General features: G+C 39.4%; 1 protein-coding gene across 2 annotated transcripts in view; it reads right to left on the bottom strand.

The window, feature by feature from the left end:
* BMPER (BMP binding endothelial regulator) overlaps positions 1-27,154 on the bottom strand; it is a 244,690-nt gene that overhangs the window by 83,557 nt on the left and 133,979 nt on the right. For both annotated transcript variants that reach the window (XM_038557315.1, XM_038557314.1), the window contains exons 9-11: positions 24,996-25,136; positions 22,813-22,917; positions 19,423-19,468 (exon numbers count right to left, since the gene is read on the bottom strand). In XM_038557315.1, coding sequence (XP_038413243.1) covers positions 19,423-19,468; positions 22,813-22,917; positions 24,996-25,136 — 292 coding nt within the window. The remainder of the gene's footprint in view (positions 1-19,422; positions 19,469-22,812; positions 22,918-24,995; positions 25,137-27,154) is intronic.

The following is a 27,154-nucleotide window of genomic DNA, read 5'->3' as shown; positions in this document are numbered from 1 at the left end:
TATGATACATTATGTCATTTCATATGTCAATTACATTTGACGCCACATAAATCACATGTATTTGGAATCTGGTGAATTAATTAGTTGCCCTAAGCTTTCCTTGTCAGTATCTGATAGACTCAAAAAGATACAGTGTTTGGTGTGTAGGAGAGTTTCAATGAGCAGATACTTTAAGATTTAAAAGGTATTACTTGGGGTAAGAGGGTGGAAGAAGTGGGTGGGGGGGGAGAAGCTTGGAGAGCTTAGCAACGAAATTTTAATGTGCCCTCCATTTCTGTTCCCTTCTTGTCCCTTTCTTGATTGTTTTTTTTTTATCCCAAGTGACTCCAACTCTACTCAGTTTGTTGCTTCACATTGGACCCCACCTCCACCTTCCTAATCTGATATCCACACCACCTAACCACCCCAGAATGCATGTTCCAGTCCTTTCTCCATGTGAGTGCTTTCAAAATTGTCCTATCACACATTTCCCTCACAGTCTAACACAAGGAATCTCTCCTTGGCAAGGAAATGGTGTTTTTTGGTCAACAAGGGGCAAGGCAGTTCTTTGGGACACCCTGAGTGGCATCAGGAAAATCTAGGTCTGAGTTAATACTATCATGTGCTACAAAAAGACCGTTAACATGACCACCAGATGCACCAAATTCAAGAGAAGGGCTTTTTCAGAGTTTTCAAAGACTCAGAACCAATCAAGGGTTTTGAGCTTTTGAGCTTGAAACAGATGGAGCTCAGCCTGGAAAGGCCAAGATACTAATGAGAGCTGAAATACTTCTGAGGAAATCCCTTCTCAGCTGGATGCAGGAATAGGGGATGCCTACACCTTCTGCAGTGGCAATCTTCTCCTTGCACCAGAGACAACCCATGGCTTCTCCTGGTTTTCTGACAACAGCTGCATCAAAATTATCATTAGCAACCTGGCTGGCTCAGTGGCTGACCGTCTGCTCCCCCACAGGGAGCCTGCTTCTGCCTTTGCCTATGTCTCTGCCTCTTTCTCTGTGTCTCTCATGAATAAATAAATAAAATCTTTTAAAAATTATCATTAACAAAACCAGTACTAGTTAGCACTTACTGAGAATTAACTACTTCCCCTAGCATTGTTTTACATGCCTAGTGATCCTGGATACATCATAAAAAAATGGATATTTAAGATTGTCTCTTATAAGTAGCTAAGCACTTGGTAGTAGATCCATAAAGTGAACTATTATCTAGTCATTGAAAAAGTGTATGGTAATGTTTGTGATGGAAGAAATGTTTATGGTATGTTCAGTGGAAATGGGAAACAAAATTCTGTCTACGGGATCATCTTTTTTTTTTTAAAAAGATTTATTTATTTATTTTAGAGAGAGAAAGCAAGAGAATGGGGGGAGGGGCAGAGGAAGAGAGAGAGCATCTTGAGCAGACTCCCAACTGAGCACACAGCCCAACACAGGACTCGATCTCACGACCCTGAGATCATGGCCTGAGTCAAAACCAAGAGTGGGACATTCAACTGACCGAGCCACCCAGGCACCCCTGTCTACAGGGTAATCTTAACTGTGTTAAAATAAATAGACAAATACACACACGCGAAAATTGTCAGCTGTGGTTATTTCTCAGGGGCAGAACCATGAGTAATACTTTTTCTTCCTTTCTTCCTTTTGCTTTCCTGTTTTTGTTTTTGTTGTTGTTACAGTTTTAAGAGTCAAATGTGGGCACTTGTAGTAAAAGGACAGTTATCTGACCCAGCAAATCCTCAAAGAAGCAAGAGAAAATGTACTGCCTCCAGTGGCCCTGGGGAAGCTTGAGCTTACTCATAGCTGGGCAGAAAGCAATGAGGGACATCCAGGGAGACCAGGCAAGGGAAGTCACGTGTGAACTGGGCTGTCAGGGAAGATATTTTTCAAGAGGCCCTAACTTGTAGAAGAGAGGGATTTGGAGATCAGAATGGTTTTTTTTTCTGTAACAGCAAGATAGAAGAGGCCAACAAAATTTCATGACTAGGAAGATGCTTGAGAATTATGTGTTACATGTGGGGCCATTTGTATCATGAGCTAAAGTACTTTTGAAACCTTGGCCTTTTTTCCTGGCATCTCAAGGTCCCTATGCCACAGCCTGGAGGAGTCGTGAACACATGCACAGGAGAATGACTTGAAGTGAGAATCTCGGGGTTACATAGACCTGCCCAGCTGGGAAGGACAAAAGCTAGAGTAACCCTTAAGGGACACAAATGAACATTGCAAGCTCGTGTGTGTGTGTGTGTGTATTTTTTGTCCCCAGCAGACCCAGTGAAATAAGCTGCAGTCCAAAATGTCCAGATGTCAGGTTACACTCTCCTGGAAAGTTTGGAATGATAGTCGGAGCTAGACCAATGGACCATTCCATAACTAACTTTGAATATGTGTAAGTCAAAGGATAGAGGGAAAATTCCAATTTACACATAGTAGTACGTTTTTTCCTGGTCCTTTAAATCAAATCATCAAATGCCATTTTTGGTTTGGTTTGTTTTACTTATGTGTACACAATGTCTTAGCATAAAAAAACATTATAAGTATATAAACCCAAATATTAAGAGTAGTATTTTTTCTCTTAAGTAATGGAATTACGTGTGACATGTATTTTCCTCTTTCTTGTTTATGTGTATTTACCTTATTATTTACATTACGTTTCACTATTTACAGTGATTAGGTATACTTTTGTAATATGAATATTTGTCTTAAAAAATGAAAAATACTGGATTAAACCAGTGCTTTGATGTTACATACTTTAATAAGATCACTATGAGAATTAAAAGAGTCAGGCTGCTTCTAAAAACCTAATTCCAATATTTTTCTCTTAACCTCATCAGGTATATGTATTTCTGCCATGAGTATATTTATTCTAATGAAATGCCTTCCTTCTGAGAGCAGTGATTATTCCCAAAACATCCGTCAAAGAAAATTAAGGGGAAATTATACAACTCCATGTTATAAAGAAAATAAAAGAAATCGAAAGGCCTCCAAACCCCCACCCCCCAAACACAGCCAAACAAAAACAGAAGAAAAAAAGTATTGTTCATGGTTCACTGACCAAGAAATAACCACTGTTTACAATTTTGGGCTGAATTTGTGTGCTTATGTGTGTGTGTATGTGTATTTTAATCTTGACTGTGGTCAAGATTATCCTGTACATGAAATTTTATTTCCTCTTCACTTGACATGTCACAAGATTTCCCCCATCATTAAAATCACTTTGAAAACATACACAATGACTGTCATCCTCCGTCTTTTACTTCTGCAAAGAGGACAGTCTCTCCTACTTATGCTACCACAACACCACGCAGATCAGCACATTTCCAGAAATACCCTAATCACAAAAAAAAAAAAAAAAATCTATCAAATAAAAAAAAAAATGGCTTTAAACTCCTCTCAATACAAATTGCAGGGAAACAGGCCCTGTGGGACTCTGGATCGCTGTGTCATGCAGGGAAACCCAAGTGGGTAAAATTCGCAATGATGTGCCAAGTTTGAGTAAAGAACAAGGAAAAGCTGGGATTCAAAACTTTGTCCTTAACACAGGCCCTTATGCTGTTGGTCTAGGCTCCTCCTGAACATGATGTAAGCGTCTGACCTAAAAAGGCTGTGAGTGGCCCAGCAAGGACTGAACGTCTCCATGCCAGAGGTTCTGGCCTCACCCAGAGGTATTCCTGACACAGAGGTGTTCCTCACCCACAGGACCTGAGGGCCAACAGATGCTCCACTAAGTGGCACCTGGATACCTAGAAGATTTTGCCTCCTTGCCTTCTTAGGTAAAACCTTAATCTAACTTTATTGTGTGAACAGGTAGGGTGGAGGGAGGGGGGCAGGAAGGGGGTAGTGGTTCTCTTTCCACCAATCTATAATTCGCCAGATAGACTTACAAATCTACACATGAAAACAGATTTTGAAAAAGTTGAGTGGGGATCTGAAACTAACACACATCTTTCGTAAAAGCTGAGTAGGGTTACCATTAAGGAGTAAATGTCTTTTCACATACTTTCCATATACTCACCAACTTCAAACGGAGGAGCAAAGAAAGAAGTCCCTACCTTCAAGATCTAATCTAAAATAAATCCAACCTCAAAATCATAGCAGACTTCCTAGGGCCTCCCACCTGAGCCCAGGGCTACCCTACCTCTCACCTGTGCTCCTACAGGAGCATGCACCTATCTCACACTTATGGTTCCCAGTACATGGATCCTTCACTTCCTGGGGCAAATGCCGACTCCCCATAGCACCTTTCCCGATGCCTTAGCCAAAGTAATTTCTCTTTCCTCAAAACCCCAAAGGCAAAACTGACTACATAGCTCAGATGATCTGGGCCAGTCTTTATTTCAAATGCTCTACCCTATCGACACGTGATGTTTTTTTCAGTTTAAGGGTTAAAAATATCTTCGCAAAACCCATCACAGGCTTATGATAATTCAGTTTTTTTCCCTAGCATATAGTTAGAATGTGTCCTTAACTCCTAAACCAGGTTTTAAAATCCTTATATGTAAACTTTGTTCTCAGTGCCTGGCACACTGCCTTGTAAATTGGAGGTATATACATATATATTACATGGATTCATCTCCACATTACTCACAGCGATGCCTGCCATCATACATATTAAGTATCTATAAATATTTGTTGAACGAATCGGTTAATTAAAGGATACCTTTTAGTAGAAAAAATAAACTGCCCACACTGAACTCACTAAAATAGATGGGTAGTGACTAGCATACAGCAGGTTATCAACAGGATTTTACTTAATCAGTTAACTAATTAGACAGTAATGAATGTTCTCAGAAAAAGAAATTAAAGCTACAGATGAAATCAGGGTTGCTAAGCAGCTGACCTGAAGACGAGGAGATTTTCCTGGATAATCCAGGCAGGACAAATGTTATCTCAAGGGTCCTCAAAAGTGAAAGAGAAAGGCAGGAAAAATGAGTCTCACAGGGACACAGCAACAGGTGGACTCAACTTGCCATTGCTGGCTTTGAAAATAGAAAGAGGCCTCAAGCCAAAAAATGTGGGTGGCCTCTAGGTGCTGAAAAAGGTGGAAAACAAAACAAACAAAAAAATAGAATACAGATTCTCCCCCCAGAGGCTCCAGAAGAACCACAGCCTCGCTGATACCTTCATTTTGGCCCATTCAGAATCATTTCAGACTTTTGACCTTCAGAACAAGGTGTGTTGTTTCAAGTCATGAAGCTTATGGTAATTTGCTACAGCAGCAATAGGAAATTAATAAATTTAGCAATAAATAGCCAAGGAGCCTCATCTAAAGGGACTACTTTATGCCAGGCACCATGCCAGATTCTTTCCACATTTTCCCTATCTCCCTTAATCCTCACTACTTCTCTGCACACTGTATATCATTACCCTAATTCCTGACCAGTGAGTTCAGGGAGGTGGCCATGTTGACCATGGTCACATAGCCCATAGCAGTAAAGACAAAGTCCAACCTAGTCTCTATGGCTCTGAGGCCAGTGCCTTCCTCATTATCACTGGATGCTTCCACTGATAACCCTGGACCACAGCATCCCAACACACAGCTGTTGTTAACTAGCTAGAATCACAGAGCTCTTTGGGAACCTGAAAAAAAATATGTAGGCACTATTCCTCCCAAATATACACAAGTGAATCTATCCAATCAAATGTATAGGATCATGGCCATCTGTCCCAAGACTGACCAAGGAATCCATCACCTTCCATTTAAAAACACTACCTAGAAGCTAATTATAAGCTATATCATATGGCTCTCTTATTTGGTATGTTTATATTTCATATCCCCAACTACATTGCAAGTTTCTAAACTCAGAGACTGTACCAGTTTTTAATCCATTTCCTCTAGGGCACCTTCCAGAATACCAGACACTCAACCGAACTTGTTATAGAAGATGCATTTTTGCCACTCCTGCTGTCCAAGCTCTGATCTTAATATATCTGCTGTCTATAAACCAGAAATTCTTATTTATCACTTAAGAGAGCTATGCTGAGCTGAAGAGGCGGGCTTCACATCTCTAAGTTAACTCGGCTTCCAACTTTAGAGCCACGTTAGAGCTTTGCAAACTTCAAGTATGTTGCTTTGAAGACAGTCCTGGATTTGAATCTTAGTCTTGCCACTTAATGACTACAAAATCATGCACAGACTACCAATATCAGTCTACTCACCTGTAACATGAGTCTAAGAACAACTACCTTGCAGGTTGGTTATAAAAATAAAGATCGCATTGCAAAAGTCTGAGAATATAAGAGATGCTCAGAGAATAGTTATCATTAGTTTTATAATTATGTTACACAAATCCAGCAAATAGACATCCCCTGTTGGCTAAAATAGCGCTAAGACTGTAACGTACATATAAAACATAGATTTGTTGAAAAGACAACATGAGTTGAGTCCATCTATAAAAGATAACATAAAATGTAGATTTGGGGCTAGCATGGAATAATACTTTTGGGGGAAAAGAAGAATGCTAATCAAGTCATGTGGCAGCTTGCACAAGAAGAGCAAGAGACCTATCTGACCAGAGTGGGGAGTTACTTCGGAATATGGGAGATACCCAAACTGTCTAAATAAATTGGCCTGGGATGTATTGCCAGCCTGAGAAGGTTAAATATATACCAAAGAACCAACATTCCTTAATGTGTTTCCTATGAAACATCAATCCTGCCTGTTGCTCTGCCAAAATAAGTAGAAATTAAAAAAAAAAAAATCTCTGTGGCTCAAATTAGTTCAGGAGGCACTCCATACTCCATCACCCTCCTGAAAGTTTACCCTGTGCATTGGCATATAAAGGGCTCTGCAAATTCTGCAGCAAAGAAATATATTTGACCTGGCATTTCCCTCAGGTATTTAATCATAGAGCCATGTTTTGAAAATATTATTCATTACTCTTCCTCAGCACTAGCATTTTATAAAACAAACTTTGAGAAACTGCAAGAGACAGTGAAGGCAGCTGGCGTATGCTCTTGCAAAGGGCAGTGGCACGCAGGAAGGGATGAAGGAGAAAAGACTGAGGTCAGTTGCAGGCAATAGGATGAAGCTCTGGCTGCCATGGAAATGGGAAGGAAATTATTTATTAGAAAAACAATACAAAGAGACAATCAAGCTGACTTGATGACTGATTCGCAACATGGGAGAGAAATGCCAAGAGCATGAGAAATAACATTAAGGCCCCAAACCTGTGCAGCTGGGGTAACAGGGATGCCAGAACTCAGTCAACAGATAGGGGCTGGAAACAACCACTCATTCCTCCATCCAACTCCCAACCCTGACAATTAGGAGAATCAAAGGTAGCAACTGTTAATAAAATTCAAAAGCAGTACTTTGAAAGAAGGACATGGCCTCCAAAAAATCTTAAAAAGCTGAGATCCACCGTATTAGCATCTTGTCAAGAAGTCATATTAAGGTCCTCAGAAAGCAGTATGAGAGAGAACTACACAGACAGGGTACTGTGGGAGTCAGAGCTATGAGCACGCAGGATGAAAAGGTCAAAAACAAAAGAAGAGATACGTGTTCTCAGGACAAATGTGGAAGGGCAGAGCAGAGGAGTGGAACAGTGGCTGGGGGTGGAGTACTAACCAAGGAGGGACTGTGATAAGAAGAATGTTCATAAATTAAAACTTCACATCAAAGGGAACTGCATCGTGAAGCTAATGAGTCATTTCTCCAAACTCCCAGGAAGGCTAGAACTCAAGTATTGTAACCCAAGAGACAGGGGGTGAAGTGACCTCACACATGTAGTTAAGTTTTTATTTTTTTTTATTTTTTTTATTTTTTGTAGTTAAGTTTTTAAAAGGTGAGCACATACAAGGGCTCTCTAGTCATGCAGAAGAAAGAGAAATTGGCAAGCTTCATATATGTTTGGAGGCAAACTTCTGAAATGAATAAAAATGTAGTCCATGGAGAACAACAGTTCTTAAAAATGTTGGCTTTGGAGTCTCATGGAGCAGGGAATCAGCTGCCCTCACCCTATTCAATTGCTCACTCAGATCTCTCATTTGTAAAATGGAGCTTCTATTTCATGGATCGTTGCAACGATTAGATGTCAGGATACCTGGAGAATGTTTAACACAGCACAGACTGACATGGATTTTCATTCAATAAATATTTGCTGGCAATAGGAGCAATTTTATTTTTTTATTTTTTATTTATTTTAAAGATTCTATTATTTTTTTTTATTAATGAGAGATACATAGGGGGATAGGCAAAGACACAGGCAGAGGAAGAAGCAGGCTCCATGCAGGCAGCCTGACACGGGACTCGATCCTGGGACTCCAGGATCATGCCCTGGGTTGAAGGCGATGCTAAACCGCTGAGCCACTGGAGCTGCCCAATAGGAGCAATTTTAGTGGCAACAGAAGTAACAACTTCTGTTGTTCTTATCTTGCTAATAGTAGAGGTGACCTCCATAGAGGAATAAATCTGCCTCAGCTTTCCATTCAGTAACGTGCAATTTATTATACAGTATTTTCTATAAAATGTAGTATTGGTTTGAGAGTCTGGGGTCTGTATTGTCTGTTTGGTCACTTTACTGTATTTTAGGTTTACCACTGCTAAGGGGTTTAGGTCACCAGTTTTTTTCAGTCAAAACTGGGTATGTGCATCTTTCTTAAAATTCAAGATGGCAGCCTTGACTAAATGTATCAGATGTCTAGTAATGAATTTATATATCTCTTTTTGTTCCAAACATATTCTTTCAAAATTAGACAACTTGGCCATTCCACCCTCAATCTAATCTAATTTCATCTAATCTCAGAAGTTAAGCAGGATTGAGCCTGGTCAGTACTTGAATGAGAGAAAGTAACTTTTAATTGAATGATTTAACAGTGGTGCATTTATATTAAGAATGCTTTCCCAAACAAAGATCCAGGGAGGTCATATGATGTGTTAGACCAAATACTGGACTAGAAGGTTTAAAAAAAAAAAAAAAAAAGAACAGGTCCTCATCCAGCTCTTCCAGTTAATACTATGAAGAGCCTCAGTTTGTTCACCTGAGAAGTGAAAGGGTTGACCTCAAAATTAAGGTTCATTCATTTATACAATCCCATAATGCTGAAATAGTGGTGAGTTTGAGTGACAGAGCAACTCTGCTCTTCTTTTTCACTCCTGGTAGAAATTCTACACAGTTATATCAAGTTTAAAACTGTATGTATCTTAAAACTGTACATAAGAAAATCTGGAGACATCTTCACCTTGGCACTGAAAATACCTCACCTCTAAGTTGCCAGAAAGGGAAAAAACATCTGGAAAAAAAAAAAAGAGTGGACATGGAAAACCAAGCCAGTTTCATTTGTCAGCGAGCATAGACCATACCACCCAGCACTGCTCTGCACCTGAGGAGAGGTGGAGGTAGCACCAGGTAGACAAAAGCCTGGGCACTTGAGAGGGCATTTCCTCCAGGGTGGGTGGAGGGAAATGTTCTCAAATTGGAAACTCCTACTAACATCCTTCTCCAATCTCTAATCCCTACCTTTAGAAAGCCCTCTAGGACCTTTTCTTCCCTTCCTGACCACAGCTGGTCATTCACCTGAACCAGATGATGAGGAAGCCAATGGTAGACCTTCCGGCCAGTCCTGGGGCCAGATTTCCTTGTACAAATTCAAGCTCCACACTTACGTTGGGCATGTCTCTTAACCACTAAGCCTCAGTTCGTCAGCTGAGGAGCTCACAACATTATTTGACTCTAAGATGGCCATGAGGATCAAACAAATAAGATCAAATGAGATAGTCCACAACAGTGCTTAGACACAGCAGATGCTAAAAAAAAAAAAATATTAGCTGCTGCTCCTGTTGCATTTCTTGCCATTATTGTTATTTGATGATGATGATGACGGTGAAGATGATGACTGTTAACTAAACTGTCAGAACTTAAAAAAAATAAAAAATAAAATAAAATAAAATAAAATAAAATAAATAAAATAAAATAAAATAAAATAAAATAAAATAAAATAAAATAAAATAAAACTGTCAGAACTTGAGCAGTACTAATGCCCTGTAGGAACCACAATAGGTGTTGGATAAAAGATGACCCCTAATACCCTCAAGCTCCTCTTTCAGCTTTGCACCAACCCACAGCCAGAAAATTTGAAGCAACAATACCCCTTGGAACAGAACAGCATATCAAACAGCAAACAAACTCGTATCCTCACGCCCCTTCCAGTGCTGCTGGGGTGGGATTTCCTAGCCACTCGTGCAACACAGTTGGGTTTTATTTGCCCCCTCTGTCTGCTTGTTGGGCCTCGGGAGCAGTGACAAACCAACCTCCAGATGCTCAAGCAGAAACTTCAGTGGCCACTTAGCTTAACACCTCCTTGGCAGGGCTAAAGTCAACACCACAAATTCTTATTCTTATAAGCATCTTGAGCTCTGGTTTCAAATTTCCTTGCTTTCCTGAGTTAAGGACAGACCCTTGGTGTTAAGGGACCTGGAGTTGCTTACAGTCCCGGGGGCCAGAAACCTTGCTCAAACACAGAATTACTAATTTGCAGAACCTCTGTCAGTGGAGATTGCTCATAAAATGGGCCCCAAGGTCACAGTTTTGTTAAACTGTTGTTGTATTCCCCCTCCTACAGCCACTCTTTAATTAGAGATACCTGTAGGCAGGCCCAGGGAGTTAAGTGAGATGTGCCCAAACCAGCCAGGGCAATTCTACAGCACCCGTGATGGGTGCACACAGCAGGCAAGGGTCCTCTTGGGAAGCAGGCACACCAACACTGTGCACAGCTGGAAACTAACCCTGGGGGGGTTTAAAAAGTCACCTGGCAACTGTGAGCCTCCTTGCACCCTGAGTTGCTGAAATCTGATATTTCCTGTTACTTGTGGGACGTGTAGCCGAGGCTATTTCAATTAAATGCACATCTGTGCTCATATACCCTACCCGCCTCTTTGTTATGTAATCGTGAACTTTCGTTTTGAGTTGGGACTCTGATGGTTAGGGCTGATGTAGCTACAGGCGCAGCTTAATGAGTCTATAGTGTCTGGGTTTGGGCATCCACATCTGCGCTGCCTTTCATTGCCTCTGGTCTTGGACATGGTGAAGAGATCGAATTTTCTCTCCTGGTCAACATGTCTCTGTCCCTCCCTCCCTCTCTCTCTACACAGACACACACACACACCGCTCTTATCAGTGAAAACTTTGCCACTAAGTATTATTTCCATGTCTGAAAATAGACATTCAGCCAGCAAAGAATTTATCTGATTCAGGTCTCTCTGCCGGGTGGTTAGGTTGAGATTTCACCGACCGCTTGCCAACTCACAATAAGATAACATTTTACTTAAACCAAGTGCTACATGCACAACAGACAGTGGCCTTCTTGGCACCCAACTCGCAGCCTTGTGACGCCCAGCCCAGGCAGAGTGGGATCTGCTCTAGGCTATAGCTCTTACTTTGGCAAGAAACAGCATTTGCATGAAAGCTTTATAAAGTTTGTTTAGCTTACTTCAAATATTTTATTTTAAATAAATCACCCAAACCAAATTTAAGTCTTTTCATTTGGACAAAGAGAAAGAGAGAATGTCCATGTTATTAAAAGACAACAATGCTTTTCATTCTTCCTTCAGGTCTGATTTTAAGATGACTTTTTTGGTGTCGCTTTTGATAGAATCATAATTACCCATGCAGATCAACCCCACGAAGATGGCCCTACTATGAGAAGTACAAGTTTGAGCCTCAATTGTTGCTTTTTACCTACTGAATTGTAAACTACCACTATCATGGACTATTGCAAAGAAAGGCCTGTAGAAATGTGCTACCCATTTACTTCAAGTTTCCTCTTTGCTGTTCTTTACAGAGGTCTGCAAGCTCTCCAAATACTACCAAGACAGACTAGCCCAGTCAACAAGGCAGTAATTCTATAGGATTTTAGAAACAGACAATTCAATGTCACCTCTGCTGGAATAACATGATGCTCATTTAACAACAACAGATAATCGAAGTAAGTTTTACAGTATTTGAAGCTGTATAACCAATCCTTTTCATTTGTGTATAAAACTATATGCATTATTTAAATATTTATTCTTGCCTCCTTCCAAAAAGGATTGGGCATAAGCTTACAGGCACACATACTAAATAATTCAAAGCACATAAAGGTAGACATATATGATGAAGTCGGGAATAAGCTTATTACTCAAAAACTGCTTGCCATTAGAGGTGAGCTACGAATTTATTTCGAGCTTCCTAGCAACTAAAGCAAAGATGTTGACTTTTAATCAGTCAAGATTAATTATGCCTTTATCATTTTTTGCAGGGCTAAGCAATGAAAATAGAAACACACTCAATTAAATCTAAAAGCTTCTGATCTGCCATTTTTTACACCAGCTTTGGTCTCCTACTTCTTCTACTCACTGTGTTTTGAGGCTAAGTTACTGCCTAGTACAACAGGTGTTTATTTCTGCATTCAGCCATGCTGTTACTCCTGTTAGAAGAGTACGAATGGTTCTCAACCATTTGCCCTGGGGAAGGGTGCCAAGAGACATTTGGCAATATGGCAAACAGTGTCTGGAGACACTGTTGATTGCCATAATCTCCTGGAGAGAAGTGATACTGGCCTCTAGTTGGCAGAGATCAGAGATGCTGCCAAACATCACACAATGTGCAGGACATAGCCCATGACAAAGAACTAATCAAATTATAGAATGCTGAGGTTGAAAACTCAGCAGCAACTAATGAGTGTGTATGGGTATGTGTGATTTTGTTTGAATAAGTTAAAAAAAACTTTTCTAGTTTAGAAAACACTAGCCTTAGTTTGTACTTCAGCCTTCATATTCTAGAAACCTGTGTGTCAAAAGAGCTTTTGTAATTGATAGAGTAGAAAAAAATGAACCCAAGAGTTCACTCTGGATCCTAAAAATAATACCAAAGGAATTTCAAAATAGGAGATCTTTAGGCCATAGCTAAAGGACATCAGAATAAGTCTACCTGATGTGTTAGGAAAATCTGGGCATTGCTTAAAAAAATTGAAAGTCATCCCATCTCTTAACTCAGTCTGAATAAATAAACCTTGCCAATAGAATGTGTTTTACAGCATTGATGGACGAACTGCTGGAGAGCAAGAGAGAGTAAACAGATGGAAAGAACACCAAAGGAAATTGAGAAATAGCCATCTGATGATATCATGTAGATTTGGACAAAGAACCACATGCCTGGGCTCTTCCCGCACTGACCTGCTGGATGCAGGTGCACAGAGTCAATGGTCTCCCTGGTACCCTAACAGCTGGATGATTTTCTCCCTTGCCAACTGCTTCTCTTAGTGACAGAAGTCAGGCTCATTCCCATGTTTTACAGATACAATATTTAATACGACTGGTTAAAAACTTGCTTTGATTTTGTCATGCCCATCCTTCTATTTCTTTTCTTTCTCTCTTTTTTCTGATAAGCCACCATTATTCTAGATATGGAAAAGCTCATAGTGGTTAAACTAATAATGAAATGTAACTTTTCTCTCCACTATCTCAATAATCATCTCCTTCATTCTTTTGACATAAAGTCAGATAATTCAAGATTTGGGCTGTTTCTGCACAAGACTGGTCATACATTTTTATTAAATTAATAAGCAGTGATCCTGCCTAACAGCACTGTGATTAGCAGATATAACCTATCTGTGTTCGTGCAAATTGAAAAAGTTAGCTAGAAAATCCTGGGAGTTCCTTTGAACTCTGTGTCTGCTTCAATCAGGAAATACTTTCTAGAGAAACGCAAACATCTTCACTGACATGGATAGAAAGGAAAATCTCATCAATTTAAACTCTACTCTGCTCAGCCAGAAAGGAATGAAGCTGGAGGTAGCCTCTGAACTATCCATGAACAAAGTTTCCTCAGAGAGTCTCTGGAAGGATGATTAAAGGTAATAATTTGTATACCATTTGAAATAAACTGCTATGTTAATCATAGTTAATTCTTCTTTCTGCACTAACTGCTGGGCTCTATTAAGTCATACTTGGTTCGCTTCCTTTGAGTTATTTTATATATAGCATTCTCTTTAAAGAAAAATTATTTTATTAAATCTGCGATTTAATTTTCATTAATTCAATCAACATTTTTATCCAGTCTATAATGTACAATTATTTAATAGTTCTGTCTCAAAAAATAGTGAGATATAATATATTTATTAAATATATTAATATATTATGTTAATTAATATATAATAAATATATTTATTATTTCTCACATTTATCTATTATCCAAAAAATAAAACCAAGATAACTTTTATCTATCTGATTTTAAATATGTGGAATGAAAAAACTTGTTCCTTTATGAAGGCTGCTTTCAACCATCATCAGAGCCCACTTCTTGAAGGCTAACTAGTCCATAAAATAGTTTCTAATAGATTTCTTGGCTTTGTTAATCCTGCTTATACAATGGAACTAATTTGACAATGACATTACTAATATTCCTCTTTTGATGAAACACTTCAGAAAGCTATCTGCCTAAAAGAGATTACAAGAAACTCACTTCAGAATTAAGGACACACACAAACTGAAAAAGCAGGAATAGAAAAAGATAACCCATGCAAACAGAAATGAAAAAAAAAAAAAAAGCTGGACTAGCTATACTCATATCAGACAAAACAGACTTTATTTTTTTAAAGATTTTATTTATATTTATTTGAGAGAGAGAAAGAGAGCATGTGAGCAGAGGGAGGAGCAAGGGGGGAAGGACAAGTAGACTCTGTGCTGAGTGCAGAGCCCCACATGGAGCTTGGCTCACAACCCTGAGATCATGACCTGAGCCAAAATCAAGAATCAGAAGCCTAACTGACCAAGCCCCCAAGGTGCCCACAAAATAGGCTTTATAACAAAGACTATGATAAAATGCAAAGAAAGGCATTACATAACAATAAAAGTGTCAATCTATAGAGAAGACATAACATTTTTATGTTAATATAAGGTTTATTTATATTAAATGATTTATTAATTTAATATACATGCACCCAACATAAGAGCACCAAAGTACATAAAGCAAATATTAACAAATCTAAAGGGAGAAATTGAAATTAATATAATAACAGCAGAAGACTTTAATATCCTCTTCTCAGGAATGGACAGATCATTCTGACAAAAAAAATCCATAAGGAAACAGTAGCCTTAAACAACACATTAGGCCTGATGAACCTAATAGATGTATGCAGAACATACCATCCAAAACTAGCAAAATACACATTCTTCTCAAGTGCACATGGAACATTCTCCAGGTTAGATCCATGTTGGGCCACAAAAGTCTCAATAAACTCAAGAAAATTGAAATCATATCAAGCATCTTTTCAAACCACAATGGTGTGAAATTAATTATAAGAAAAAATGAGAAAAAAAAGGGAAATACAAAAACGTGAAGACTAAACAACATGCTACTAAACAGCCAAATGGTCATCAAAGAAATCAAAGAAAAATTAAAAATTAAAAATTAAAAAGAAAAAAAAAAAACCCAGAGACAATGAAAACAAGAAATGCAGCATACCAAAATCTATGGAATGCAGCCAAAGTGGTTCTAAGAGGGAAGTTCACAGCAATACAGACCTACCACAAGAAACATGAAAAATCTCAAATAATCAATCTAACTTTACACCTAATGGAGTTAACAAATTGGTAGGAGGAAGGAAATAATAAAGATCACAGTGGAAATAAATGAAATCAAGATTAAAAAGGCAATAAGAACAATCAATGAAATTAAGAACTGGTTCTTTGAAAAAATTGACAAACCCCTAGCTAAACTAGTCAAGAAAAAAAAAAAAAGAAAGAAAGGAGACTCAAAGAAATAAAACTATAAATGAAAGTGGAGAAGTAACAATTGATCGCAGAGAATAAGGCAATATGATGATCAATTATATGCCAACAAGATTTTAGACATCCTAGAAGAAATAGATAAGTTCTTAGGAACATATAGTCTTCTAACACTGAATCAGGAAGAAATAGAAAATCTGAGTAGATGAATTACTAATAAGGAAATGGAAACAATAATTGAAAACCTCCCAAGAAACAAAAATTCAGGACCAAATAGCTTCAATGGTGAATTCTACCAAACATTCAAAAAATTAATACCTAGCCTCAAATTCTTCCAAAAAAATTGAGGGGAGGAAAAGCTTTCAAATACATGTTATGAGACTAGCATTACCCTAATACCAAAAACAGTTAAGGACACCACAAAAAGAAAATTACAGGCCAATATCCTTACTAAACATAGATGCAAAAATCCTCAAAAAAATACCAGCAAATCAAATCCAATCAAATAGGATTTATCCTAGGGATTCAAGGATGGTTCAATAATCACAAATCAATCATTGGGATACATCATATTAACAATATTAAAGATAAAAATAATATAATCTCAATAGATGCATAAAAAACATTTGACAAAATTTAACATCCGTTTATAATAAAAACTTTCAACAAAGTGTATATAGAGAGAATATACCTTAGCATTAAGATATATATGATAATCCTATAGCTAACATCATACTCAACCATGAAAATCTGAAAGTTTTTCTTCTATGATCAGGAACCAGATACAAATGTCCCCTTTCACCGCATAGTGTTGGAAAAAAAGAAATTAGGCCAGAAAAAGAAATAAAAGTCATCTAACTCAGAAAGGAAGAAAAAAACTGTCATTATTTGCAGATGAAATAATATATATAAAAAACCCTAAAGAATCCAATGAAAAACAATTAGAACTAATAAATGAATGTAGTAAAGTTGCAGAGTACAAAATCAATATATAGAAATCTGTAGCATTTCTATACTAGTAACAGAATATTAGAATTTTTTAAATTTTCACTTATAATTATATCAAAAAGAATAAAATATCCAGAAATAAATGTAACCAAGAAAGTAAAAGACCTGTACACTGAACCAAAAGACACTGATGAAAGAAACTGAAGAAGACATAAATAAACAGAAAGATATTTCATGCTCATGCCTTGGAAGAACTAATGGTGTTAAAATGTCCATACTACCCAAAGCAGTCAGTAGATTCAAAACAATCCCTATCAAAATACCAATAACATTTTTCATAGAACTAGAACAAATGATACTAAAATTTACATGGAACCACAAAAGACCCCAAATAGCCAAATCAATATTGAGAAAGAAAAACAAAACTGTAGATATCACACTCCCTGATTTCAAACCCTACAAAGCTGTCACAATCACATTTTTTGGTACAAAAACAGAATACAGATCAATGGAACAGAACAGAAAGCCCAGAAATAAAGCCACACATTTATGGACAATTAATGTATGACAAAGGAGCCAAGAACACACAATGGAGAAAAGACAGTCTCTTCAATAAATGATTGTAGGAAAACTGAACAACCACATGCAAAAGAATGAAACTAGGCCACTATCTTTCACTATACACAAAAATTAACTCAAATGGATTTAAATAGAAGATGTAAAACCACAAAATTCCTACAAGAAAACATAGGCAAGGAGCCCATTGCCATTGGTCTTAGTGACATCTTTGTGATTCTGACTCCAAAGGCAAGGAAAACATAAGCAAAAATAAACAAGTGCAGACTACATCAAGCTAAAAATCTTCTGTACAACAAAGAAAACCATCTTAAAAATGAAAAGACAACCTAGTGAATGAGAGTAGATATTTATATATTATACATCTCATAAAGGGTTAATATCCAAAATATATAAGGAACTTGTACAACTCAACAACAAAAAAACAAACAACCCAATTTTTAAAAAATGGGCAAAGGGTCGCTCCAAATAGACATTTCTCTAAAGAAGACATCCAGATGGCCAACAGGCACATAAAAAGATGATCAACATCAGTAATTATTATGGAAATGAAAATCAAAACCACAATAAGATATCACCTAACACCTGTTAGAATGGCTATTATTAAAAAGATAAGAAATAATAAGTGTTTAAAAGGGTATGGAAAGAAGGGAATCCTCATCCCCATTGGCAGGAGTGTAAATTGGTGCAATCAGTGTGGAAAATAGTATAGAGATTCCTCAAAAAATTATACCTTATGATTCAGCCATTCTACTTCTGGGTATCTATCTGAAAAATACAAAAATACTAATTTGGTTTTTTTAAAGATTTTATTTATTCATGAGAGACAGAGAGAGAGAGAGACAGAGAGACAGAGAGAGAGCGAGAGAGAGAGAGGCAGAGAAAGAGGCAGAGACATAGGCAGGGGGAGAAGCAGGCTCCACGCAGGGAGCCTGACATGGGACTTGATCCTGGGTCTCCAGGATCATGCCCTGGGCCAAAGGCGGGCACTAAACTGCTGAGCCACCCAGGGATCCCCAAAAATACTAATTTGAAAAGATACATGCACTGCTATATTCATTGCAGTATTATTTAAAATAGCCAAGATATGAAAACAACCAAGTGTCTATTGATACGTGAATGGATAAAGATGTGGTATATTTCTATAATGGAATATTACTCAGCCACACAAAAGAGTGAAATCTTGCATGTGACAACATGGATGGACCTTGGGGGTACTATGCTAAGGGAAATCAGTAAGATGAAGTAAGATAAATGCCACATAATTTCACTCCTATGGGTCATCTAAAACGAACAAAAAAAATAAAATAAAAACAAACTTAAAGATACAGAGAACAGACTAATGGTTGCCAGAAGAGAAGGGGATGGGGGAGGCTGTGTGTGTGAAACAGATGAAGGAGGTCAACTCTATGATGATGGACGGTAACTGGACCTGTGGTGATTACTTTGTAGTGTATACAGATGTCTAATTATAAAGCTGTATACCCGAAGCTTATTAAATAAATAATAAAATATCAGCTGTCTCAAAACCTTATGAATTTGAAAAGCACGAAAATGGCAATTTGTTAGTCATATGCCAATACGTGGGGATAACACTGAACTTGTTGCTATGCTCTAATCTGAGTGATTAGCAGTACAGCCTCAGCCAGCTTTCAGAATTAAGCCATGTTAGAGAGAACCTTCAAAAACTCAATTTGAAAATAACAGGATGGCCAAACCATTGCCAGTCTAAAGACCTCATTTCATTTCACTAACAGTAAGACTGGATGCGTGCAGGTGAAAAGGTAAAGAGGGTGGGGATGGGGGTGGGGAAGAGGAAGTGTAGCTGTTTGGCTTTTTGACAATAGAAGGGAAATCCCTCCCCGATTATGTATATTGTTTGTTTTACTGGATATCACCCTAACTGCTATGACTGCAGATGCTATTAGTTAAAATGTATATTAAGTTATCTGGTCCTTCTGAAAACCTGATCAGACCACTGAACTTCTAAATTTCTATCAGCAACAAACTGTAATGGAAATATCTCAACTGTGCTTTTATAAGAGGATCGTAAATTGATTTACAATGTCTGTAGGAAAGTGGGGTGATCCCAGCCCACATCAAGAGACATAAAATGTGCAAAAACTTATACCACCATTTTTCCTGTGGAATTACAAAGTGTGAAACAAATCTTAATAGCAAATTCCAAAGGAATAAACTTACTTTCAGTGCAAATAGGGCAGCATCCTTTTCTGTTGAGAATTTTACCCTAATCAAGAGGGGAAAAAAACAAATTTAATGTTAAGCAACAGGGTCTGCTGGAGAAAAAACTCTTTTTTAAACCTAATACCAGTTAAACCAATGAAAGCTGTCCAAGCTGTATTTGAACTTGATACCATACCCAGACAGTGATGATGATGGCAAAAATGAACTTTGAAGTATCAGGTTCTAATGCTGGACAAAGTCATTCAGAAAACTTTCCTGTCCTTACCCTCTGAGAAATATAATATCCAAAGGGCTCATTGGTGTGATTTTTCTCACATGGGAGGAAGATGGAGACAGTCTGGATTCAACTTTTTCAGTGATATCCAAACTAGCCCTCAGGAGACCAAGCGTACAGCGCATAAAAATGGGAATTGTCTATCAACCTCTTGATCCACGTAAGGCCTCCATTCTGTCTTTGCTTTTCAGAGAGGCCCAAACAATAAATCACATCCCGAGTGCAGGACCGTGGACATGGACGATATCTGTGCCTCAGAACAAATTCAGTCAGATTTCTTCTTTCAGAAAGTGGTATGCTATCCATGTTAAGACACGGCTATGTAGTCAAAGCCAATGAAGCTGTGGGTTTTGAAATGCTGAGTAACTTTCCATTACCTTTCTGGAAATACAATATAACTCCTATTTTCCATTTCTTCTAATTTTTTTAGTGCATGGCATTAGAAGGAGGAAACATATTCTCAGGGTCGATATCAGAGAATGGCATTGTCTTATCTCTGACTCAATGAGACTCACAGAGAAAAAGAAATGTGGTCATTGGCCACTAGTGGTCAGTTGCATAAAGAATAGATTTAGGTACTCAAAAAAAAAAAATCATACTGACTTAAAAAATTGGTTGATAATTGAAGAACCAGAATCACGTCTGATTCATTTTTGCAGCAGCCAGGCCTAAATGGCACATTAAAGGCTATGACAACTTTGAATGAGATTTAAAACTCAGCTTCAGAAAAATAAAAAATAAAACTCAGCTTCAATCAGCACCCCCTGGTTTGGGGCATTTTGACATATTTTCATTGCTAGAGCTTGATTATCGATTTCTATTTGGCACAGAGGCCCCCTTTCGTTTCTTGTGACTAAAAACAGTTGAAGACAAAATCAACTGAGGTGGGCCCAGGCCAATGGTGTGGTGGCCCCAGGGGAGTTCAGTAAAGTGCTCTGTCGGAAGGAGGCCAAACTACTGGAACCAAAAGGCCCCAACAAAGGGTGACAACATGAGCCCCTACATCTGTTCTTTGGCAGAAACTGCCATCTCTCTTCTCCTGAAACTGAGTGGAGCTGGTAATCTCACTGAATCACATGAGGAATAAATCCAGCCCAAGCTATGAAGTCTAGGCTCCCAAGCTATGGAACTCTGGACATGTTGTGACCTCACTGGGAAGAAGGTCTTGTAATAGCACCCAACTCGGGATAGTCCCAACATTAAACAGGGTAAGTCCTGGGACTGTAGGGAAAGTCTTAGTACGTATCAGTGATGATGAGAGGGCAGTGTTGTAACACCCTGTCCCCAGTGGAACCTGCCACAGCCCTTCTCACAAAAGGCTCTCCTTTGCCTCAGGGCTGGGGTAAGGGTGGGGGAAGGGGCTGAGGGGGGATGGGGTTGCCAGGGAGGATAGACAGGAAATCCAACCATAAAACCCTTCTTCAACAGGGCACACATACTTCTGGAAAGAGAGATGAGTAGCAGGCAGGAGGGATAGAGCAGGGAATATAGTCTGCTTCTTAAAAAAAAAAAAAAAAAATTAAATTAAATTTCCCAAGGCAATGCAAGGGAGGGGAAACAAGCATTGAACAGGATTTCCATGGTAGAACTAAGTTATCTTCCAAAGTCCTTGTGCTGGCCCCTGAGGAAGGAAAGTGTGAACCAGAGCAACAGCTGGAAAGATGCCCAGAAACAGAAAGGTGGCCCCTGGGGCAGGAGCCAGGCCCAGACAAGCTTTGACAAGACCGGGAAGGGGGTGAGGCGGGGGAGAGGTCTGCACTTGGAGAGATGGATGCTCCTGGCTCAGAGGAGGTCCTCCAAGAGGAGATGCTAACGAGATGCCGCTGACATAAAAAACGCTGACCTCCCCACAGCAAGAGGACAATGAAACCCATCAACCCTGCCACAAGTGGCGAGCCTCGAGTCAAGCTGAAAACCCCACCACGGCCTGTGGAGGCTAGTTAGTTGAGCCACCAGGTTGGCACAGCATCCTGTTTTTGTCTTGTAGAATAAGGAAGCCCATTATTACCAACATGTGCTGCAGGACTTCATTAGCAGTGAGGGTTCCCCAAGGACTGGCATAAATGATGTGATCCCCTTTTTCCCAATGAATATTTATAAGCAGACCATGTTCAAGTCTACTTATTGTATCTCCTTTTTTTTTTTTCTTTTATAGGAGGTTTTCAGTTTTATGTCTGAGGCTTTTTAAAGCAAGACTAATTAGGGTTTTTTTTTTCCTTTTTTTCTCCCCCCTTCTTTCAGTTGTGCAATAGCAACAGCTGTTGTTTTTTTGTGCCTCATTTGGCACTCAAGTAAAAACAGCAACTTTTTGTTTATAATAATAACAGATGTGAATAAAATTAAAAGCTGTCTATAACAGAGAAAGGAGGACATGTCCTGAATATATAGATATATTTTTTTTCATTCGCTGGAAGGTATTGAATAGGTTTGACACTTTCCCAAAAATGCATAAAACCTTGAAAGGTTTCAAGTTGCCGAGGTGAATTCAATGAAGCTCATGCTTTAGAAGATAATGGTGGCTTTATTCACAGAGCTGGAACTGTGGGTTTCTGAAAAGAGATATTTCCATAGGGGCACTATTTCCATTTGGGGCTACAACGGAGGCCAGGTTAGGGTATGAAAATGTCAGGAAAGGGGTCGGGGAGGGGTGCTGATGGCCCGAGAAACCCCTCGTGGAGTTTATTACTAAACAACTACATACTACTTTGAATGACCAGGGGAAGAAATCTCTAATTTGAGAAGAGAGAAAGAGAAGAGAACCGTGTGAAGGCTGGTTATGGCATTCAGTGGAAAGCCCAGTAAAAGGAGTAAGAGAGCAGATCTAACAGGAGTTGGAGACATCAAAACAAAGAAGTGGGGAAAAGTCAGTGAGAAATAGGAGATTTGGGACAAGTGCAAGGTTAAGAGCTATTTTCATGGGAGATGAGAATCTGGGCGGGAAGCGCACAGAAAAGGAGTGGGCCTTACAAAGGGAGGATGTGGCTACCGGGGAACCTGGAAGTATCAGGGGATCTGGATTCTGCGTTCAGAAGATGGCATGAGACCATGCCACACGTAGGATGTTTCCCAAGACCTTCAGGTAAAGAAAAAGTCAACCTGCATTCCAGACATACCTGCGGGCAGCTGCTGATGGGAACGCACTGCTTCTTTCGACACTCTGTCTTGCCTTTCACACAAGCACAGATGGTGCAGTTAACAGAGGACCACATCTCTCCATCCTGAAGGAGAGAGCACAGGATTCCGCTATCAGCTGGAGGCTGTCGGGAGCTAGTCCCACAGGCTGGGATTTCTTTGCCAAGAAGAGCATTTCTTGCCCTGAGTGAGGGATCCATCATCAGACTAAATTACCCTGAGGTGTCTCTCTCCACCTATCTGATTGGAGGGTGTGTGTGTGTGTGTATGTGTGTCTGTGTGCTCCCTCTCCAGAATATAAAAAGAATTTGTGTGCATCTAACCAAATCACATTTGTATCTTGCTCCTCCTGTACTGTTTACTTAGCTTCACCCTGGAGGACAAACATGAGCTTCATACATGATGCAGTAGCAAAGTTCTAATTTTCCTGTTTGATAGAACTGAAATGTTCAAGCTGTCCCAGACACCAGCAGTTGAGGTGTACGAAAACATGTAGTTTACTCCCAGATGTGACATGGTTCTGGACCACATGGGACATGAACGTACAAAGAACAGAGGCTATGACCAGAGTCATTGGCCAGGCAAGCACCTGATCAGCAAGCCATCCAAGTATGTGGAGCCCAGGCAACTCATACTCAGATAACGTGTCTCTGCCTGTCTGATACTCTCCTCCCAAAAAGCTGGCTAGCACCTTGGAACACATTTTCTAGCTCAGAAAGGGCTTTTTGAGGAATATTTTTTGACTCATTGAATTTATAGTATGCAAATGCCAAATATGCAGCCACAGAAGCCCTGTTCCTCTGGAGAACATGCAAGGATGTGTGGCCTAGCTTGTGGAAAAGTAGATTACACACACCAGAGCTGGGTCCGAAAACAAACCAAGAATTCCTTCTTGGGTTTGTAGATATGAGTAGCAGGTTTTGTTAAAAACAGAGAAACTAGCTCAGATTTTGATGATGACTCCTCCTTCTCCTCTTGCTTCTCATTTTTGAAGCTATATGAAGGACTAGTAGAGCCTTTTATTCCTCAGGAGAGAAAGACCTAACCAAATCTACCATAAAGGGCATCTGATAGTCCAAATTATCTGAGTGCACACTTCTAGGACTTGGTGTTGCAAAGATGACTCTCTGTAAATTATTTTAGGCCTCATCACATAAAGGAGCCTTGAAAACACTTTGCACACAACACCAGCATGAAAGGGAGTCTATAGCATCTAGGTGCTTGGAAAATGGATGACTTTATGTCAAAAGGACACATGAGTGGCTCTGAGAGCCTGTGTAACTATAACACACACATGACCCCCTTCCTCTGGGCAGGACACATCATGTCTTCACACTGATTCCACAGGAATCAAGACTCCCCCTCCAACTTTGTCAATATAAAAAGAAATCTGGCTAAGTACAGCATGAGGAGCTCCCATGTCTGACTTGATTCCGAGGACCTCAGACTCAAGAATGTCCTGAGGTGGCACCTTCAGGTACAGACCAGATGGAAATCCCTTTGGGCAAAGACAACAATCTTCAACCTGTTTACATGGTCACTGCACAGCTATGCTAACAGAAAACTATGGGTAGCAGTTGACGAGGAACAGATGGTCCTTAGACAGTCCTGCTGGCTCAGTTGGGGCAAGGCTCTCTCACCTTCGCTCCACAGCTGTGCTGGCATCAACATCCTCACCTGAACATCTTCCAAGTGAGAACAATCTCTCTTTGAAAACTTAGCTTCATGAAAAAGTTCTAAAAGTATTAAGCTACAGAAGCATCAAGATCTAAGAAAGGGACTCTGAGGATCTCTGACTGAATGAGTTACCCCTAGTCAGAAGGGCGCCCATAATAGCACCGCCAAGGCAACTATCTTCAGCTTACGCCCAATCATGGGCCCACCACATTCAGAAAAGGCAATAATATTTCACAGTCTTAAAATACTTTGAAAAGCAAAATAAAGCCAAAGAAAACCATTTTTTCAAACAGTTGCTTCTCTCCCCCACATGCACTTGATTTTAAATATATGTATATATAATATTGCAATATAAATAATTACATTTGCATAACACACACGACATATGTGTCTACAAAATATGGAATACTCTGGTCTGTCTTTTGTCTGGAGCTCTTTACATTTCAGTAGAGAATAGAAGTTCCCACGAGCTTGGTTTGTCACATACCCGGAAAATCTTGTTGCCAAACTTGCACACCTTGATGTCTTCTGGAGGCACTCGCAGGAGGCACTCCTCACAACAGGTCTCCTCCCCTCTGACGCAGCCACCAGGGTGGGAGCACTTCTTCTTACATACTACAGTGGAGTCCTGGGGGCCCAGAGACAAAACAGAAATTAAAAGTGATTTCCATCTTTACCAAACATCCTACCTGGCATTCCTTTTAACAGCCCACAGCTAACTGCTTTAAAATATATTCTGAAGATATCCTATTGTAACTTGTTGCAATAAATCCTTCTTTCACTTCAAAATGTCATTTGTTGATTAAATGTCTGGACTAGAAGTTGACAAAGCTTTGAAAAGTGTGACATACCCTTGCCAACTCCCAAGTGTTTATAATTTAACATTCAAGAAACTTATGGTTCTACTCCAGCCAGTGTGTGGCAAGAAAGTCCAGCTCACTGTGGGCCAACCAGTTTCCTTCTTCCTTCCTCTTGCATATCCTTCATTAACATTGCTCTCTTGGGTCTCCTCTGGGGCTTTCTGCCACCTTTAAGGAGTTTAGCATAAAGCCATGATATCTAATCAGTAAGAAAAAATGAGGAGCTAATGTTCTTCCTCAAGATGAAATTGCTCAGTTTGTTCTATATTCACGGAAGAACTAACTGGACCTGGGCTCTAGGGCTTCTCTATAAAGTAAGTCACCTTAATCAGGCCACTTAATCCCTGAGAGTGAGGAGTTTATACCTGTAACTTTAAGAGGTATGACTTGCTTTCTAAAGAAGTGGCACTACCTGAACACAATAGCCAACTAAATTGTGCCTACTGATTCATTCAACAACACACTGAAGAAAAGTATGCTTTTCTTGAAGTGTACTTTTCTCGAACCTACTCCAGTTCAAGAAAAGTGCGCTTCTTTAGTTCCCAGACAACAAGTGGCAATTTCACTGGAGTAGGTTGTCAGGCAGAACGAATGTAAGAGCAAAACACTGGTGAGCCTTGGTGGCAGGCAGGGTTGGAGGAAGGTGGTGTCCCACGTAGATGGGCGACCGCCTCACGGTGCAAGGAAGAGAGACCAGGCCCTCTCTTAGTTAGCAATGAGAGAGAACTCACTTAAACAGGTTGTGTAAATCAACTTACGTAACTTCTGTCGCTTCTCTGTTAATCCTATGGCTTCAAGAGCTACCTCTGGTATTCATCTACTACTATGTTCCAATTGACTTATCCATCGAAGATTAATATGACAATGAGATAATCTTTTAAAAATGGCATTAGTTGTGTTTTATTTTTAAGGTTTTACCACACCAGATAACAGATAGGATTTAGCACCGGACAAGACCAGTTCATTTATTAGGTCTGTTATCTTATGCAAATCCATCTCCCTAAGCCCCAAATTCCTCATCTTCAAAATGGAGATGTGAGTAGCTGCTTTGCAATTTACATGAAAGATGTAAAGCACTTGGCACAGTTTCTGGCACATACAAATTGTTATAGGTCAATTCATAAATTGGGGGGGAAAATCCTTTGCCAAACTGCATGTCTTGATTTCTAGTTTGAAAACAGGACGCTCACTAGCTTTCAAGTAATATATACTTCATGGTAGTAGATTTCCCGACTTTTATTACACACACATACACACACACACACAGCACCCATTAGAACATATAGCTGACAGTAGCTTAAGTCATGAGAATACGGAGGTAGGTGGATGTGCTTCTGTCTATAAGGAGTTCACAGAGCAAAAGGAGAGAGTGAACTATGTGAACAAATAAATTGCAATGTAACATGGTAAACAGAGTTATTAAAGTATAGAGGTAACAGAAAAGAGGGGTAATTACCCGCCTAAGTGAGTCAGGAGAGCCTCCCTAGAGGAGGTAACATCTGACATAGGCTGTTCTGTATGAAGAGGAGTTTGCTAATTAAATTGAAAGAACAATCTCCAGGTAGAGGAATCATCAAATCTGAAGGTGCAAAGACCTGAAACCATACTGCGCTCAGAGTCCTGTTTCCTGCACTTGCTGTGCCACTGGATGGGGATGGATGCTGGAGAGGGAAGAGGGAAGCTCTGAGCAGATAGAAAATAATACTGATTTTCTAAAATGACTGTGGCCTGATTCTTCAAGCATCCAATTTCCCATAGATGACTGTGAATGCACACTCTGACAAAA

The sequence above is a fragment of the Canis lupus genome, chromosome 14 (assembly GCF_011100685.1).
Source record: "Canis lupus familiaris isolate Mischka breed German Shepherd chromosome 14, alternate assembly UU_Cfam_GSD_1.0, whole genome shotgun sequence".
In the NCBI taxonomy this organism is placed as follows: Eukaryota; Metazoa; Chordata; class Mammalia; order Carnivora; family Canidae; genus Canis; species Canis lupus.
Note: the sequence above shows the minus strand (reverse complement) of the source record. Positions and strands in the feature narration are given on the sequence as shown.